Raw genomic sequence first — 19,239 nt, 5'->3', positions numbered from 1 at the left:
CAAATATGAGATAGTTGTAAATATTTAAACTAATTATATAATTATGACTAATATGTAACTTACCTTAATTAATAACAAATCACAAACATATGGTCATACATGATTTTTTTTAAAAATAAAAAATATATATATTGTTTTTTTGTATGAGTTGAAAAAAAATTCAAATATTTAGCCAAATTTATAAATATTAATATCAAATTTTATTATTAAATAATAAAAAATATGAAATATTTTTTTAGAACCAACTAATATGCAATTGGTGAAAAATAATGAATAAAATATATGTTTTTTATAATAATGTCCGAAATTGACCTAATTTTCGATGTTAGCAGTGGGATAAAATTATTCATATAGCTTTAAATATTAGAGAGATTTTTTTTTTCATCTTATCCCTCTAATTAAAAACAATTACAGTAAGACAAAAGAAAAAGAAAAAACAATTCCTTTTAGGAAAATATTTTTGCACCATCAACAAACAACACCTTTCAGGTGTTTAATCTAATTTAAAATGCAAAGCACAGGCCTTTGACCTCAGCCTGGCATTAGTTAACGGGTTTTTGGTCATTTAACCCTCTCCACCTTATACCCATTTCTTCTTCGCCATAAACCCCAGAAGCATACGCACGCAATTACACATTCCGACGCACTTATTCATCATATAGTAAATTCACGACAGCGGCGGTCGCCGTTGCGAGCCGCCCCCTTGTCCTCGAGACCATAGCCACCTTCCATCTCTCCTTCTATCCCTATCCACTCTGTAAGCAAACGCACCTTTTTATTCATTTATTTTTGTTTTATCTTTATATGTGAAGCGTCTTTTAGTACTCAGTGCTGTTTTTCTTTCTTGAACTTGATATTGCATTTCTTTTATTGGATATTTTGTTATGCTCATTGTTAGTTCTTCTTATCTGTGATTAGATTTCTTTCTTACTGATTGATTGAGGAATTGTTTGTTCTTATTATCTTTAAAATCTTTTATTAGGAGACGAATGTGATTATTTTGGATAGAAATGATGTTTTCGTTGAACGATTCTTTCCTAGACTAAGCAAGCTAAGATTACTTGTTACCTTTAAAGAGGGAGAAACAGCTATTTCCCTTTTTTATTCTACAAAGTTGCTTTCTAACAGCTGTAAAATACTTATAGTTTTCAATTATGAGGAATCCGTAGTTCTTTCTTTTTTTCTTGTGTTTCATCTACCTAGAATGTGGTAAAGGGCAATTCATTGTGAATATGTGATTATTGACAAGAGTAATAGACTCAAGAGATACCATGTGCTCATGAGGAAAACTAAGAAGCATGTCGCTATAGATTGGACTAGTGACTGGTCAATCGGATAGGATGAATACATGTACTATTGTTGGATAAAAGCCTTTTTTGAAATTTTATGTGCTTGTGAATGCAGATGATCCAAAAGTCAAATGAAGAGGAAAAAAGGAGAGTACAGAAATTGGACAAAATCCTAGGCTCTTATTTGTGTTTAGTCATGTGATTTGCTTATAAAGTTCATGGAAATGTAGGCTTGTATTGATATTATGGTAATTGTTGTTTTCAATAGTTTTCAACTGTTACAACTACAACGCTTGCATGACTTGTATATATAATTATTTTGTAATAAATTGCTCACTTGAGCCTGTAATGTTGGTTAGTTGTGTTTCTATCAAAATGTCTTCTAGTATTTCTCCCATGGTTTGAAATGCCTACCTTTTCAGATATATAACTTATGTGTATTATCTCAATTTTACAGATTATCATTGACATCATTTGATAAGAGATGGGTAGCAGTCCCGCTCCATTTTCAGATATTGGCAAACGAGCCAAAGGTATTAAAACTTTTAGATGAAATGGGAACTATATTGGGAAAATTGATGTGCATTCTGTAATTACCTCCATCAGTTAGCGCATGTTGATGAATATGTATTATTGTTTGTCTGGCTATCTGGCTTTGGTTATATCACAATTTATTCCTATCCATCTTTATGAATCTCCCTCAAGTTGTTCATAGCATAATTTGGTTGCTTCTACTAGTGCGGTATTTAGAAAATTGGCTAATGTATTACTGAAATTCTGCATTAGAGCATTTGCAGTATGGCACCATCCATATCTATTATATGATTTATGGATCATCTGAAACAGCCCGCAGGCCTGAATATTTTGGATTATTGTCTTTGTCTTCTGATTTTAACTTCATAAAGTAGAATTTTTGTGCCTGATATCTGTAAGTTATGCAAGCATCCCACCTATGGTTGAATTGTATCACATAATCCAAAGAAATAATTATTCCTAGAAAATTATTTGATTGATTATGTCTTGTAAATAATAAACTTTTATAGCAAATAATGTGTTATAAATCCTAAGTATTTCTAAATCTGAACGTATTTTAATAGTTATGGAGTTTGGACCAAATTTAAAGAGAGAATAGAACTGAGTTGCTAAACTCATTAGGTATATGAAAAGTTCGATACCAAAGATTACTATTTAATCCATCTTAGTAAGTTTAAAAATTGTTGAAAATACCTTGATTCTTCACTAGTCATCCATATAAAACCAAGTGTCATAGAAAACTAAGTTATCGCCGAGGAGATAGTGGTTTCTGTTTTTGCATATATAAAGGTCTGAAGCCGCATAATATGATTGAATAGGATAAACGCTAGGTTCTTCATGTGTTTGGAAGTGAAGTGATGTTACATTTACACATGGGGTCGTGCTGCTTGTATTATGGTGTCATGTCATTCTCATCTATAAATGTAGGATTTAGTGGACTCAGAGGAATTATTTCCTTAGAGCATCTCCTAGAGTTTTCTTTGTTGGGCTCTTAAGTTAAATTTTGCGGAGTTTGAGTTAAAAACCAACTCCAAGAGACTCTTACTCATTCCTCAAATCACTAAGAGCCTTCCTTACCTCTCTATTATTGAGGAGCCTCTCTCTACTCCTAATTCCCTCCTTATTTCATTTTTTTTATTAATAATTTATTATTGAGGAGTTTCTCTCCTCTCACTATTGGTAAACATAACAATACATAATAATTTTAATAACAAAATAATAAATAAGGAGTGAGTACGAGGAGTATTGTCGGAGATGACATGTATTAGAATGTCCTAAATGACTAAGAGTCAATTGTTTATATTATTTTTAGACAGTGGACTAAGAGCCTCTTGGAGATGCTCTTAGTCCTCATCTTGATTTTCACTATGCATTTCTTGATCTGAAACACTAAAGAAGTAGCTGCACCGTCTTTTAGGGGTAATGAATTTTGTTTTCTATGATTCTTTGTGTTTTATATGATATCTGCGCCAAGATCTTGAAGGTTCAGCAACTTGGTGTAACTGGAAAGTTGAATTTTCACTAACTTGCTTATCATATGCAGACCTCCTCACGAAAGATTACAACTTTGACCACAAGTTTACCTTCTCGATGATGAGAGCTACTGGGATGGTACTATTTGTTTTTACTTTCCGATATTTGGATCACAAATTGATGTAGGTTATTGTTGTTGTTATATTCATCATGATATCTATTTGTTAGGTTTTGTTTAGGCAACTCAGCTCCTAAGTGCTTAACAGTTCTTCTGTATAATGAACTTATGCAACTGCAGGGATCCTTACACTATTCAAAGTATTCCAGTTATTTAGTTTGGATGGAATGGTAATATTGCTAGTACATCTTTGAGTAGTTTATCAACATGTTAATCTATACATGCTTGGGCATAGATGAGGAGTGATCAGATTCTAAATTTTATTTTACATCACAAATTGTTAACTCTTTTTTACCTCACTAGTTTTCATTCCCCTTTTTTCCTCAATGCTCGGTGTAAATGAGTGAACAAAAAGAAATATACTGCTTTGAACTGGTACATTTTATTGGGGCAGTCCTAGACACTTCAGCTCAACAGCTAATGCATGTTCGGGTAGTTTTAGGCTTTGGAAACAAATGGTAGCTAAAAGTATTCTTTGATCTGACAGTTGCTTCTGGCTTAAGGTTCAAGAGTTCTGGACCCCAGGGCTTTAACTGCATAAAGCAGGGTTTTCTTATTTTGGTCTTTGTTTATGTTCTCCATGTATATGTTGTTATCTAATATCATCATTTGATGCATAGTAGTAATAATTCTAGATTTTATTTATTGGTTTGGTATTGTGTTATTGGGTTCAATTTTGCGATTAGGATATGCATGTTGATTGTTGATTTTTAGGGGCTAAATTATTTTGAATTGAACATGTAATTCTTTCAAGTACGTACTTAAATTTTTTCTTGGTTTTAGATGATATTGATAGCAAACTTTTGCATATTTATTATGAGTACCAATCTTCTTATGTCGTTGTCTTGATTCCCTTTTTGTGTGGCTCACCTGTGTTAGGTGCATGCCTGTAGGCTCTAGGACCTTTTTGCTCCTTGACGGCCCTTGTGTCTTCAATTAGTTGGTTAGGTATATTCTGGTTTTGTGTTGTTCAACATTTGCTTGTTCATATCATCAAAGAACTGATTACGAAAACTTAGTAGTCAATTGGAAAAATACTGCGGTGCTTAGTTTTAGACCTGTATCTTTTTAGAGACGACTTTGGCACTGTTAGAGATCATAACCTTGAGCCATAATCCTTCCCTCTAGAAAACAAAGTACTGGAGAGAATAAACTATATAGTATGCAGCTTTGAACTTGAAAACCAACTGCAAATGTCAGGAAGAGGAAGTATCTGAAGAGCTGTCTTGAGGAATCAAGTTATGGTATATTGACGAGTAAGTAAAACAGGACTAGGACAAGATAGTGGCTTATGTGTAGGAACAATATGTATTCTATGTAATATTTTGCACGGTTATGGGAAAGGAAGTAAATAAGACAGATACCTCAGTATATTGCTCAGATCTTTCAGAATGCGCACAAACTGTTCCTAAGGTTTCACAAGAATTTGTCGCTCTTCTGAATTAGCACGTCATCTTATGAGCAACAAGACTTCTGTATTCTATGTAATATTTTGCACGGTTATGGGAAAGGAAGTAAATAAGACAGATACCTCAGTATATTGCTCAGATCTTTCAGAATGCGCACAAACTGTTCCTAAGGTTTCACAAGAATTTGTCGCTCTTCTGAATTAGCACGTCATCTTATGAGCAACAAGACTTCTGTTCATAATGAGGATTGAAGAAGACAATGTACCTTCATATTATTTTTGCATTCGATAGAGGAAAATAATCTTAAGGGTTTCCATGGAAGGCATTATATCAGTTTTCTTAGCGATAAATATTATTGAGTTTACCATTCTTACGATTCAATCACTTATACATGCATATGTTAGGACAAGCATGCATGACTTCTTATTTTCGATGTGATCCTCACCCCTCTAGCTTTCAATTCTATCTTGTATTGCTTGATTATGTAGTTCTAGGAGATAGGAACCCCCATTAAACCAAAACAAGATGACAAATGTTAGTTTTCTTGATCTAGAGATGAACATTTTCTGAAAATGATTTGAGAGGGTATGTTTAGAAATTAGAATCATAAATTTCAATTGCCAAGTGAAACAATTGTAAGACGATTTTGGTGAGTTTATTTGTAGTTTAACTTGGGCTGCTTCCAAGAACAATGAGTTGAAATCACTCAAGGAATTTCACATTTATATTTTCATTGTTCTGTGAAAAGGAGAAATTAAGATATAAAATTATGGGAAGGAAATATGGCAAATGGCTTTGATTCTTCGTATTATTCTGGTAAGTTTAATATGCAACGGTAAACGTTGTTGTCGTGTGACCGAGAGGTCACGGGTTCGAGTCTTAGGAGCGGCCTCTTGCCAAAAATTGGCAGGGAAAGCCTTGCCCCCAGTACACCCTTGTGGTGGAACCCCTCCCCGGACCCTCGCTTAGCGGGGACGCGTAGTGCACCGGGCCGCCCCCCCTTTGGGTTGTCAACAAATTCTTTTTCTCATTGTGCCTTCTTTTTTAGCCTTGCCATTATTATGATTGCTTCGTTTACTTGAGAGTTTTACATAGAGAATGAGTGACAGATGATTTTCAGAATATTCAGATTTTCAAAAACCAGATTTCCATGTCTGATGTCAGCTCTTTTTCTTGCCAGGGATTGATAGCTACTGGTTTGAAAAAGGATCAAATTTTTGTTGGTGATATAAATACCCTCTATAAGAGTGGAAATACTGTTGTGGAAGTGAAAGTTGATACCTACTCTAATGTAAGGAATTCTTGCTGCTAAAATCAATATTATGACTTCTCCATGATCTTAGCCATGTCGAATGGAATTTTTTGTATTCAAATCATTTGATCATTTATGCTTCTTGTATCTGTCTTGACTTCGCAGTTGTCTGCAAAAGTGACTGTGGATAGTGTTTTGCCTAGTACCAAAGCAGTCTTCAGCTTCAAAATTCCTGATCACAAGTCTGGCAAGGTTGGTGTACTTGGAACTGTGATATAATAATGGCCATAAATAAATGAACCCTGAGGAGGATGCACCTCTTCATGGTGTTTTATCATCACTAATTTTGTTTGGCTCCCAAGTAGTTTCGAATTGTTGTGGTTCCACACCCTCTAAAGTTTTAATAAAGTTCTTTTACTTGTACTGTCCTTTTGTTATTTGCCTCTTCATTGGAATCGGAATTTGAATTTTGAACTTCCTACTAGATGGAATATGTAGAAAGAACTTCAGTATTGTGATAAAAAGCTGAACAACTTAAATGTCTTGACATGTAGGCATAGGAGAAGGACAAATATCAACAGAAATAATAGGCTGAAAGACGTAGTTGAAGAAAATGGCAATTGTTTCTTTTGCCTTCAATTAGAAATTCTTCAATAATGAAAATCTGGTGGACATAACAGATAAATAGCTACTTGTGCTAGGGCTAAAATTGAACAGAAATCTCAGCCCTTAGATTATAAAATCCGCAACTAGTTCTAACAATTCAGCATCATTAAAGGTGACATGATAATTAATGACTTATTAATTTTAAAAACTCGTATAAACAAACAGAAGCAAAACAGTAAAAAACAATTCTTCAAAAATGAAAATCTGCTGGAAATAACAGATGAAATTTTATGTTTTGTTTGATTTTGTGTTCCTAAAATTTGCAGCGGAATTGTAATCTGTGGACAAAATTCCATGATTTGTAATATCTTTGAAATACAATAGTAACTTAGGACCTGTCGACCAAGGAATGTCCTTGATTTGACATTTTGATCACTGGAACATTATTATGTGTATTATGTAGTCAAGTCACTCCAGTGCTTTACACTGAGCATTATTAGTTTGAAAAAAATCATGGAACTGAACAAGGGTAGGTGAGAATATTATGGGTGGTCACCACATGAATGTGCGTGTGCGCATGTGTGTGTGTTTTCTTTAAAGATTGCTGCAGGTTGCCTTAGACATTGTAAATACAGGCTGGTGCAAGAAGAGTTGATCAATAACTTAAGTTGATATATTGAACCAAACAGGAAAAAGTGACCAGTAAACAGTGAGAGTGTAATATGCACAGCTAAATCTCATTGATGAAGTTTTTGAAAGTTCAAAAAACTTCTGATGTTAAAATTGATGTTTTGTGGTTATATGGTCCTGCTTTCATTTGAAAGTAACAATGTTTACCTGCAAAAAGGAACTTCTCCTGAGTGCGCTTACCACCAGTAGTTTTTGAACTTGAACTATTTCCGTCGGAAAGTGTTCATTGAGGTTGACAATTTTTTTTATAAAAAGTCGGTCATATTTGTATTTGGTTGTAGAAATACTAGGGAATGTTAAATATTTTGATAAAATGATGTAGAAGGCATACTAAGATCTCTGTTTAAATGCTTTGCGTCTTAGATGGACTTGAAGTACCTTCATCAGCATGCAGCCATCAATTCCAGCATTGGTCTGAATCCAACTCCACAATTGGAGCTTTCAGCAGCTATTGGAAGTGATGAACTCAGTTTGGGTGGTGAAATTGGATTTGATACAGCTTCTGCTTCATTCACAAAATGTATTGCTGGGGTTGGATTGAACAAGTCAGATTTTTCTGCGGCACTTTTGTTGTAAGTGCATGATAAACTTGCTATTTCCCCTGTAAGATGTGTTTATGTTTTTCTCTTTTTTCATATCTTCTGCTTGCGCGTGTTCCAAAATATTTTTTGCAGTTTACAGGGGATGAATATCCTACATGATTTTTGACAGATTTAATACTTGATCTCTAGCAGATTTTGTGTGGTGCATACATGTAGCAGTGGCCATCCCATATACATAGTTGTGGGATTGAAGTTAGAGCCGCACTGTATATAGGCTAGTTTATCTCTGGGCCCTGGTATAGTTTTGGCAATGACCAGCATATTTCTGGCTACAATAGATAGCTTAGATGGGAACTTTTATGACTTGGAGTTCGTATCTGCACACTCAAGATCATGGCTAGCTATTTGTTTCATTCCTAATAAATTTTGTTTTCACTTGAGTGCAACATGAATATTTTCTACTGAGGCCTGATATTAATATGCTTTTAGCCCTTTTAATTAGGGTTTCTAAGGTTGTGTTTGTGTCATGACAACATATTTAAGTGATAACGTCAGGATCAATTATATTAAATTGATGCGAAGCCTACTTGTAGTTCTTAGCCAGATACCATAAATCCCGAATTATGTAGTTTTTTTTCTTCTGTTTAAAAATCAGGTCAGGTTAAGAAAAAGTTGTATGTATTCTGCTGTTCTTCTAGTTTCATACATTTCCCTCATGTTTTATTTTATTAGAGAATCTAGTTAACTATGCCTTGCTATTACCTCCTTAAGAGACTTCCAAATTTAAGTAGGAATTTCACAAAGTTTTATATGCATCCTTTATCTTCTTGTCTGGAACTTTTTTAAATTCTGATATACTAATCTATTATCAAGTGTTATAATATGATATTCTTGAAATAGAGTACTGAGATTAACGTGTTTGTGTGTGTGTGTATATATATCACATTTGTGTAATAGTCGACTGCATTAGTTATATATGTATTTTGGCTTTTCATTCACAAAGTTGATCTGATCTGAAGTTCTGATTTTCTTGATCCAATTTATGATAATGTATATTAAGTTGATATTTTTTTTTAACTTAATAATTGCTGTACAGAGCTGACAAGGGCCAGACCGTCAAATTATCTTATATTCATGCGGTAAATCCATGCCATTCAGTTGCTGCTGAAATGACTCATAGGTTATCCACCTACGAGAACAGTTTTACCATTGGAAGCTCTCACGCGGTGGATCCACTCACAATGGTAAAAACACGGTTTTCGGACAATGGGAAAGTTGGGATGCTTTGCCAGTACGAATGGAGACCGAAGTCACTGGTAATCCTATCGGGAGAATACGACTCAAAGACTGCGCATGCATCAACGCCCAAGTTAGGTCTTGCTATTGCTCTTAAGCCTTGAAATTTGATATCATATTATTTCATTTGAATCCAACACTTGAAAATCTTATATTTTTTCCAAAAATGAAAGGGTAGTTAGTGTTTTACCCAAAATATATATTGGCCATCTAGATGTGGTAATGATGTGATTAGTGAAGCTTAACGGGCAGTGACAAATACCCGAAGCAAAAGCATATTTCATAATGTGAAGACTGCAATTTTGTCATTGAATTCTCAAAATGCTGTATTTTGCTGTCTACTCGTATCTGTTGCCAAGAACTTTACTATGTTTGCAACAATAACTTGTCCAAAGTTACTTTGCAAAGGAGAGCCGTAGTGTTAGAAGTTGTGTAGAGTTGTCTGATAAGGTGCTGTAGAGGTGACAATTTCTGGTTTCATGTAAAAATCGTGTTATATGATATAAATGCTACCAAAATGATAATTGTGTCATTTGTATCAGTCGAGTTGTCTCTATAAATCATATCACGGTGTCATAAGCTGCCAACCCTACTGATCAGAAATCTCAGCATGATTTCCTTGCATTATTTGCTCAGACAAGCCCATGAACTGATAAGTAAAGAATTGTTTGGCATTTACGAAATTTGTGATTTAATATGAGTATATTTTATCCATTTTCTATCTTTTTTCAAATTATAATGTTGGTTTGGTTCAGCTGTTGCAGTTAGCAATATTTCGGAAATTATAGTAATTATTTGTAACTGGTAGTAGATAAAATGATTAATATAAAAAACTCAAACAAGAAATAAGTTATATAAATGTAGTCAGATTAAATGTAGTCAGATTTATTATATACTGGTACTATATATTATATATGGTCAATGTTTTTGATTAAATCGTATAGGTTCTAAGCGAAATAAGAGATAAAAGTTTTTAATAAAAAAATTATATTAAAAATTTAAACTAGCAATTTAGATTCATTATTTAAAAGTATTATAAATACATTTGTAATAATAAAATTTACTTTATAGGCCTAACCCCTTCCCAGTCCCTTAAATTTGTAATTTTTTTTTCATTTAGCCACTTTAATTTTAGGTTTTTCCATTTAGCCATTTAAACTCAAGGCCTAACCCCTTTCCAGCCCTTTAAACTTGTAACTTTTTTTCATTTAGCCACTTTAACTTTAGGTCTTCCCATTTAGCCACTTAAACTCAAATATTGTAACTCTTTTGGCCTTTTTTTCCAAATCAAAATTTAAAAAATTAGCAATTCGTCAAATGCAGTTATTAATTTATCATAACCAATTAAGTTATTAAACAACTATTCCCATAATTTGGACATTCATAAAACAATCTTTCCGGATTTGAGGGTTTTCGTGATACTTTAAGTGGTGAAATTTTACCGTTATAGTGGCTAAATGAAAAAAAGTTACAAGTTTAAGGGGTTGAGAAGACAATAAATGACACGTAGGCTTATAAGGGCTAAAAGTGTTTCATTTATTGAGTTTAAGTGGCTAAATGGAAACACTCTAAGTTTAGATGGCTAAATGAAAAAAAGTTACAAGTTTAAAGGGCTGGGAAGGGGTTAGGCCTACTTTATATATAGTTAAAAAAAAGTTTAGATCCCAAGACCAAAATTTAGATCCCTTTTGTCTTGGATCCGAGACGGTCGTATTTCTAATCTCGCTAAATATGTATTATGTATGAACAAAATAATTATATATTCGGTCATTCTTCGAGCACAAATTCCAGCCCATATTCTGTCTCAATCGTTCCTGTAACAACAAATATAAGGCATTAAAATATTAATCCAATAAAACAAAATTCATGATAGTTCAATCACAATTTTATTTTACTATTTTTTTCTGTAAAGGATAGTTCACACCACAAAAAAAAAAAAAAAGCTTTAAAATGGAGCTGATTGAAATAGGAGCTATTTGCTCCCTAAGATGTTTTTTATTTTATTTTTTTTTGCTAAACACTGTTTTATCAGCTGTTTCGAGTAAAACAGTAAACATTAACTTTAAAAAAAAAAAAAACAAACACCATACAAAAGTTCATTCATTTCCTAAAATATATTCATTTGAAACTTTTTTTTTTTTTAGTGAAAATTATCTTATTTGAACTTTCTTGAAATTTTTAGTGACTTTTATTTTTACTCTTGTTGTATTTTTGTATCATTTTTTTAATGTATCTAGTCATTTTGTTAGATGATTTATCCCTTTAAAAAAATGACTTATCCATCTTTTCTTTATAGTATAGAAAAAATATATTTTAAATATATAATATGGTGTTACAATTAATAGAATAGTGTATAGTATATCAAATCATACTCATTGCCCATGGTGTTACATGTTTGACTCTTAGAAGTTCTTAATACAACAAGAATTAACATAATAAAAAAAAAATTCACCAAAACAATTAAGATATATATATATATATACCTTATTTATAAATATAATCAAAATTATCATCAATAAATGAAAAAATACATTTTTTTTCCTTACCTAAGGTATATGATACAACTTAGAAGGTTTAAGATTCCTAGTAACATTAAAATACATCAAAGTTTCAATCCACTTCTCTTGATTCTTCAATAGATGAACAGCAATAGTGTCTGGCCATAATTCATGTGTACATCTTGTGTGAGGCTCTGGAAAATTATACATTGACCATTTTCCATTATATCTATTCTTTGCTTTATGTCCTTCCCTAATCCAATCCCCAAACACCTTATCTTCTGGTCCTTCCAAATGTTTTTTAGGAATTTCAGAATCTCTTATCCATTCAACTATGTCCCATGAAACCATATATCCCATCCCAGACATGTAATGAACAAATGGATCCATACTAGGACATGGAATCACATAACCATAGTATAAATCTTCTCTAGGTAATGGTATTAATGACTCTACTAGTTTATCTAATCTTAAATACGTGTCGTCGTCCGCTTTCATTACGTAATGGTACGGCGGGGAATGATGAACATTCGTGTCGTTGAGTAATTCGGGTAGGCTCGAGAAGTACGTGTAGGTCTTACCTTTGTTCATGTTTTCCTTGCAATCGAGAATGATTATGTCGTCATAACGCATTATCTCAAGTGCGACGAGTATCTTTTGATCTTCTTTTGTTAGGTTGCAAAACACGAACTTCACGTCGACTCGTGCGCGGCTGTTGATTAGTGGAAGTTGTGTTCCGTAGATGAGGCGTAGGAAGTGACGGCGGTTGTATTGATCGGGTAGGGTTAGGATGCCGATGAGTACACGAATATCTTCGTCTTGCGGAGAAGATAGAAAATTGTTAGTAGATGATTGAGTTGGGATGTTGGAAAATGCGCATCGGCCGAATTTTGTTAAGCTATCGAATCGAACTTCGTTGATTGAGGCTAAAATACAAAGGAAGAAGATGAAGAAGAGAGAGGATACGATGAATCTTCGGGGATCGGGCCTTGTAGCCTTCATTGTTATTATGTTCTTGAAGTGTTTTGGCGAATGAAGAATTGTATGAATTAAAGGTAACATGAGGCTTATGAATATGTAATGTAATGATATTAATAAAAGTTCAAAAACATAAACTTACTTAAATACAAAGCACAAGTTGGCATTTTTCGTGTTATTTAGATTAGTGTTTTTGACTTTAATTCAAGAATAACATGCATGAAGATAGTGTAAATTACTAAATTGGCCTTTTTTGGGGTAGTTATTTGGGTCTTATTTTGAGGTGTTTTTAGTCTTTTTAATGTTTAGTTTATACTTTTCCTAAGATTAGACGTGTATTTGAATTTGGATATAAATGGAGTGATTATGGAAAAGAGCCTAATAAAATAATACTAATAGGGATGTATTTGGCAAAAAAAGTAAAGAAGTCAAGTATTTAGGTAATTTAGCATGAATAGAAAAAATCTTGGAGCTTTAAGTATAGCTCACCCTACTTGAAAACCAAGCTACATTTCATTGACCTCATACACTTTCCCATGAAGAAATGCCTTGCAAATCATTTATAATTTTGCATATGCTTCCTTTAATTAATTTTAAGGTCAATGATTTGCAATCCCTTAAAAAAGATGAAATACCTTTCAATTTTATAAATTATTTAGATTTTAATATTTTACTTATGGGGATAAGGTGCAAAAATACTCCTAACGTCGACAGTGAAGAGCAATAATACCCCTAACGTTAAAAATGGTACAATTAAGGACCAAAGGTTGATAACTTGGTCCAATTTTACCCTCTCTAACAGATTTTATTTACACCATTTATATTTCCGTTAGTTTGTATATCAATTCACAAAAATTACATGTGACTTACCATTATACCCTCATCCTCTCCATCCTTCTGGAAACCTCTTCATCTTTCTGGGAAAAAAGAACCCAACTCTAAATGTATCAAAAGCACTTTTTTTTCAAACCTCTTAATCTCACAACCTAAGAACCCAGCAAACTCTTTTTCACAAACTCTTTTTCACTTCACTTCGATTCTTTCTTTTTCACATAACTCACTTCGATTTCGTTGGAAAAGTTAACTCCATATTTATGGTCGCAAAAGCAGAGGTACAATACACAGTGAATAATCAATCACAAAAGTTGAATTTTATGCCATTGATTTGATTAAAGTTGTGTTTATAGTGGGTAAATGAAAAAAAAAAATAGGAAATGTTAGAGTAAACATCCATTGCTGCCTTAGTAATATGACTTCACTGCAATATGTATTTCTGCTATATACTCTGTTTTTTCTGGAAAATTTTATTCTGCTAGATACTTTGTTTTTTGTCCATAAGATTAAATTAAATATACATTGGTAAAGTTATGTTTCTGTTACAATAATATGGAGTCCTGACCATGTTTTGTTTCTTGTTGTTTTTGAGATTGAACCAGGACCTTCGTATACTTCCATGTGTAATAATATATTTGCAGCACAATATTGAAATTGATTATTCACTTTAAAGGGTTTTGGACATATTTAGATTTGAGTTTTACGAAGAATATATGGGTATAAATGGCATTTAATTAACTCTGTAAATAAAATCTGTTAGAGAGGGAAAAATTGAACCAAGTTATCAACCTTAGGTCCTTAATTGCACCATTTTTAACGTTAGGAGTATTATTGCTCTTCACTGTCAACGTTAGGGGTATTTTTGCACCCTATCCCTTACTTATGTGTGTACATGTGCCTAATGAGAATCAAAGGCAATCGGGAATGGGTTTTCATCTCCCCTTTTTGTTCTCGTCTAAGCAGTCGGCTCAAATCAATCGAATACCGTTCGTGACCTGACCTAGAGCCACTATCCAGGAACTGAGCCAAGTCAACCGAGCCTTCTTCCTCTTTGACGTCAAGTCATCATGCCCTTTATGCCCTGGGCGACACACGTGCTACAATGGCCGGGATTAATTATGATTACACCTGTTTACGGTCAGGTATCCGCCCAGACCCATATCTTCTGGACCAGACTTGGACATGAAATTTTGTCCTCCGGTCCAGGGACCCCATATATTTTTTAATGAGATTTATAAAAATAGTCTGGCCCGATCCGTCCATTCACATTAGTTAATAATTTATGTATTTATATATTAATATTTATTTTTAAATATAATTTTTTATTATTAAAAATTATAATATATATTTAGGTGAGTTTATATGGGCTGGGTTTGTGATTTGATTTTGAACCCGAACTCAGCCTGTTTAAATTAACAACGGCCTGGACTAGATTTGGACTAAACATTTTTAGATAAAAGCCCAATGAGCTTGGTCCGAGACTCACCCATGAACATGTTTAATTATAATGAGTGATAGTATGATATACATGTCTTTTGATTGTGATAATGCACAATCAAAGGATATGTATAGAAAAATATAGGGTAAATAATTTATTGGTCCCTATAGTTTTACCTATTATACTAATCAGTTTGTATATATAATTTAAAGTTTTTAAGTTTTGTCTTAATCAATCAATTTATTTAATTTTGTATATAAAAGTATAAAATTGCATTTAGTTATGGAGGCGGATCCAGTAGGACCAGTCCTAGGCCTAGGCCAGGAGTGCATCGGCCTAGGACCAAGGCTGGAAAGGTCCAAAAAAAATATGTATATATATTAGGGTAAATAATTATAAGGTCCTTATGTTTTTACTTCACACGCTAGTAGGTCCATCATATTATTATAAGGTCCTTAAGTTTTATCTTAATTAATTGTTTAGTCCTTCTATTTGTTTTTGTAATATGAAAGTCCAAAATTGCCCCTAGTTATATGCATAAAAAAAATTTATTTTTTAGTTTCAAATTTAATCTAATTAATTTTAATGAAGTTTTTGAACTACATTATACACCAAAATTAATATACTTGAAAATATATATTATTAATTTTCTTAAATGTAATTATTTTTTTCATTATTTTTTAATATAATATATTTAAACTAACATTAAATATTATTATAAATTTTTTAAAAATCTTATATTTTTTTTCTTCATTCGTAAAATTTATTAGAATTGTGAATTTTTTTTACAATAATAGTCTTACTCCTAGTTTAACAATTTATGAAATATTTTTCATTCATTTTTTTAGTCAATAAAATTTACATTATTAAATTAAAGTTCTATAATTATATAAAAATTAATAAATCAATTACTTTATATTGGAGTTTATATCGGAGAGATTGTGATTATGAAGGAAAAAAGAGAAAAAAATAGAAAATAGAAAAAATAGATGTTTTATTGTTAAAACATAAAGTAGAGGGTAATTTTGGTATTTTAAAATTTATTTAGTATAGTTTGACCATTGACACAAGCATAAGGACTGAGGAGTTACAAAAACAAAAACTGGAGGACTATATAATTATTTCTAAATACACAGAAACTAAGTAGTGTATTAGATAAAAACATAGGGACCTTATAATTATTTACCCTATATATTAATACTTTTTAAGCTTTAAAAAGGTACAAATCAATTGATTTTTTTTTTAAAGAGACCCGACCTATCCAATTTTTTTTTATTTGGCCACTAACCTATTATTTGGTCGTATTTGACTCCTGATATATCTCAATTGGTGAAATTTTATCTAATTTGTATGGAGACTTAATATAACTGTTATCCTATTGACACGTGACGATATTTTAACAATTAAACTTGATAAATTTTAGTTTAGTAATTTGTTTTTATTTTTTTTAATCTAATTAATTATTTTCATATAAGAAAATCTACGTGGCAATTAAATTTTAAGACGTGCAACGTGTCAAGTCCATGTATCGAAATATCACAACATATTAGGGGGATAACAGTTTTATCAAATCTCTATCCAAATTAGATAAAATTTCACCAATTGAAATAGTTCAAGGACCAAATATGACCGAATAATAGATCAAAAACCCAATAAATGTAATAACACATCATATAATTATTAATGAAATACTTTTTTATTTATCATTTATTGGAACACATTTTTTTAAATTTGTACATACAATTTTTGTATTTATTAAAAGACTTATTTTCTTTTATTTCTCTTAGAACTTATAAATTGTCAAGACCGGTCGTAAAAGCGGGGAGTGGAGGAGGGTCAGTCAAGCTGGTAAACCTCATAGAAGAGTTTTCCTTGAGAGAAATCAACTTTCCTTTTCGGTATGCTTTGTTTCATTTCATAGAAAAACATTTTTGCAAGCATCCAATGATAAGAAAGAAGAAGGAAAGCCAAAAGTCTTCTTTCTCCAACAGCCAATATAGTCTATGAGAAACTGCACACAAAAAAAAAAAAAAAAATCCTTTTTAATACTCTTTCTATTTTTTTTATATAAATCATTCTAGTAAATTAGTAGTTTTTTCCAAAATATAAATCATTTTAGGATTCTAAAAACTTTTAGTTTAGTTTTTTGGTTAAAATATTTTTTTTGTATTAATACATGTGTTTTTTTAATATTCTAATGCTTATACCCAACATATGTTTGTGATTTGTTACTGATAAAATGACGCACGTGTGAAGTGTAGATGACAAGATTCATGACCGAGAAGACAGTTTGATGAATGATTTCTCAAATTGATTCAATTTATCAATATTAGGGGTAAAATTGCTTTTGACTTCCAACGTTAGGTGTAAAATTGCATCATTTTAGATGTTAGGTATAAAATCTCATACCAGACCGTCTTCCTTTTCTATTCTCAATCCAAAGGAGAAAGGTAAACATGTTTTTCTATCCTTTATTATATGCTTGGTCATTGGGATAGTTTATGGGTTGTTTTGAAAAAGTTACCGCCATGTTTTTCATCATATAAAAAAACCCAGCATTGGTATCTAAGCCTACTTACATGCTAATAATGGGATTAAAAACTATTTTTGATCGTTTGGTTTTGTGTTTTGTGCATTTTGATACTCGCATTAAAATTGGAATATACTTTTTGGGAATCGAGAAAAGTCCGTTGGGGGACTTTTCATCGAGCCTTGGATGTTAGTCAGTCGAACTGTTACAATCAGCTATGCGAACTATTTTTCGCCGGGAGTAAGTGGACTGTCACAATTCACTAGGTAGACTGTTATAGTCCATTGGGCGAATAAGGGATAAAAATACGTGTTGGTAGAATCAAACTCTCAACTTTAGTTCTTTCCCTTCAATGTATTAGTTAACTATAACATTAGTTTTGTTAAGCAATTTATGAATCATGTTGCTTGTGTTTTAGCTAGAACAATCGATTCTTTCTGTGATCATAGAGAATGGCTTTCTATCCCTCCCATTTCTTTGTAAAGTATGAATTTTGAGCTTCAATAAATTTCTCTTTTCTTGAAAAAAAAACATGCATATACAGGGGAAAACTAAATTTTTATGTAGTTTGGAATTAATAATTTCATCCAATTTCCATCACTTCCGTACACTTTTAATATATATATTAGAGATATTAATTTTTTAAGCATATATATGTTTTTGGAAATAGATTGGATATTAATCCTAAAAGGAAAAGCTCAAACACTTATGAAGTTATAATATATATATAAATCTATTTATTTAGTTTCAAAAAAAATATAAATCTATTTATTTTGAGTAGCAGGTTGATTATTATTAATTCTTGATTTTTTTTAAAATAAAATTACATCCATTTTTTTAAAACTGGTTAGTTATTTATGTGGATTACTATACCCAGCCCCAATTTCACACTTCCAGCCCCGGAAAAAGACGTAACCGCCCTTTAGCCAAAAATTGAAAATTCCAAACCCTCCCAAACTCTCTCAAACTCTCCCAAATACATTTTTTCTCGAAAGCAAAGACAACACGTTTGATGGAGAGCGATCCGTTATCACCGCGAAGAGACGAGAATGACGTTGTCCCTGAAGTCGAGGTATTTTTCCGATTGAACTTTCATTGATTTCCGTCAATTTTTTGGAAAAAAATTCGCTGGTTCAGACTCAGGCGTGTGAGCATCACGCCTCACCATGTGGTGGGACGTTTGAATATTACGCCCCACCACATGGTGAGGCGTGATGTTCATACGCCCCACCATGTGGTGGGGCGTGATGTTCATACGCGCCACCATGTGGTGGGACGTGATGTTCATACGCCCCACCACATGGTGAGGCGTGATGCTCACACGCCCCACCACATGGTGGGGTATGATGCTCCCACACCCGGGCATATTTGTTGCTGCTTTTCAGGTTTAGACACCGAAACACTGTAGAAATATCGCGTAATGTTCGTTATTTATCATTTGCAGGAGGTTTCGTTTGAAGATTTTGGCGGAAACAACATTGATTACAGTTCGCAGTTTTTTCCCAAACAAACGTTTCAAACATATCATGAAGCTGTTAACTGGGCAAAACAAATGGCAATTGGGATCAGATTCGAGTTAACAACAGCGTCGCACAAGACAGGGGGCAAGTCAAAGTGGATATTGGTTAAATGTGCTCGTGGTATTAAGAATTATAGAAGGAAAAGGGATATGGATATGGATACAGATGAGAT

General features: G+C 32.5%; 2 protein-coding genes across 2 annotated transcripts; one reads left to right on the top strand and one right to left on the bottom strand.

Moving 5' to 3' along the window:
• Window positions 1-542: 542 nt before the first annotated feature.
• On the top strand, window positions 543-9,801 carry LOC136203016 (mitochondrial outer membrane protein porin 4). Its single transcript, XM_065994046.1, has 7 exons — window positions 543-757; window positions 1,747-1,822; window positions 3,367-3,434; window positions 6,064-6,174; window positions 6,301-6,387; window positions 7,795-8,003; window positions 9,070-9,801. Exons 2-7 carry the CDS (start codon window positions 1,774-1,776, stop codon window positions 9,371-9,373), a joined length of 828 nt encoding a protein of 275 aa, XP_065850118.1. The 5' UTR covers window positions 543-757; window positions 1,747-1,773; the 3' UTR covers window positions 9,374-9,801.
• Window positions 9,802-11,815: 2,014 nt separating this feature from the next.
• LOC136204159 (beta-1,3-galactosyltransferase pvg3) lies at window positions 11,816-12,831 on the bottom strand. Its single transcript, XM_065995356.1, has one exon. It carries the CDS (start codon window positions 12,827-12,829, stop codon window positions 11,816-11,818), a length of 1,014 nt encoding a protein of 337 aa, XP_065851428.1. The 5' UTR covers window positions 12,830-12,831.
• Window positions 12,832-19,239: the final 6,408 nt, after the last annotated feature.

This window comes from Euphorbia lathyris, chromosome 8 (assembly GCF_963576675.1).
Source record: "Euphorbia lathyris chromosome 8, ddEupLath1.1, whole genome shotgun sequence".
In the NCBI taxonomy this organism is placed as follows: Eukaryota; Viridiplantae; Streptophyta; class Magnoliopsida; order Malpighiales; family Euphorbiaceae; genus Euphorbia; species Euphorbia lathyris.
The sequence above is the reverse complement of the archived record's forward strand: the minus strand, read 5'-3'. Positions and strand labels throughout refer to the sequence as shown.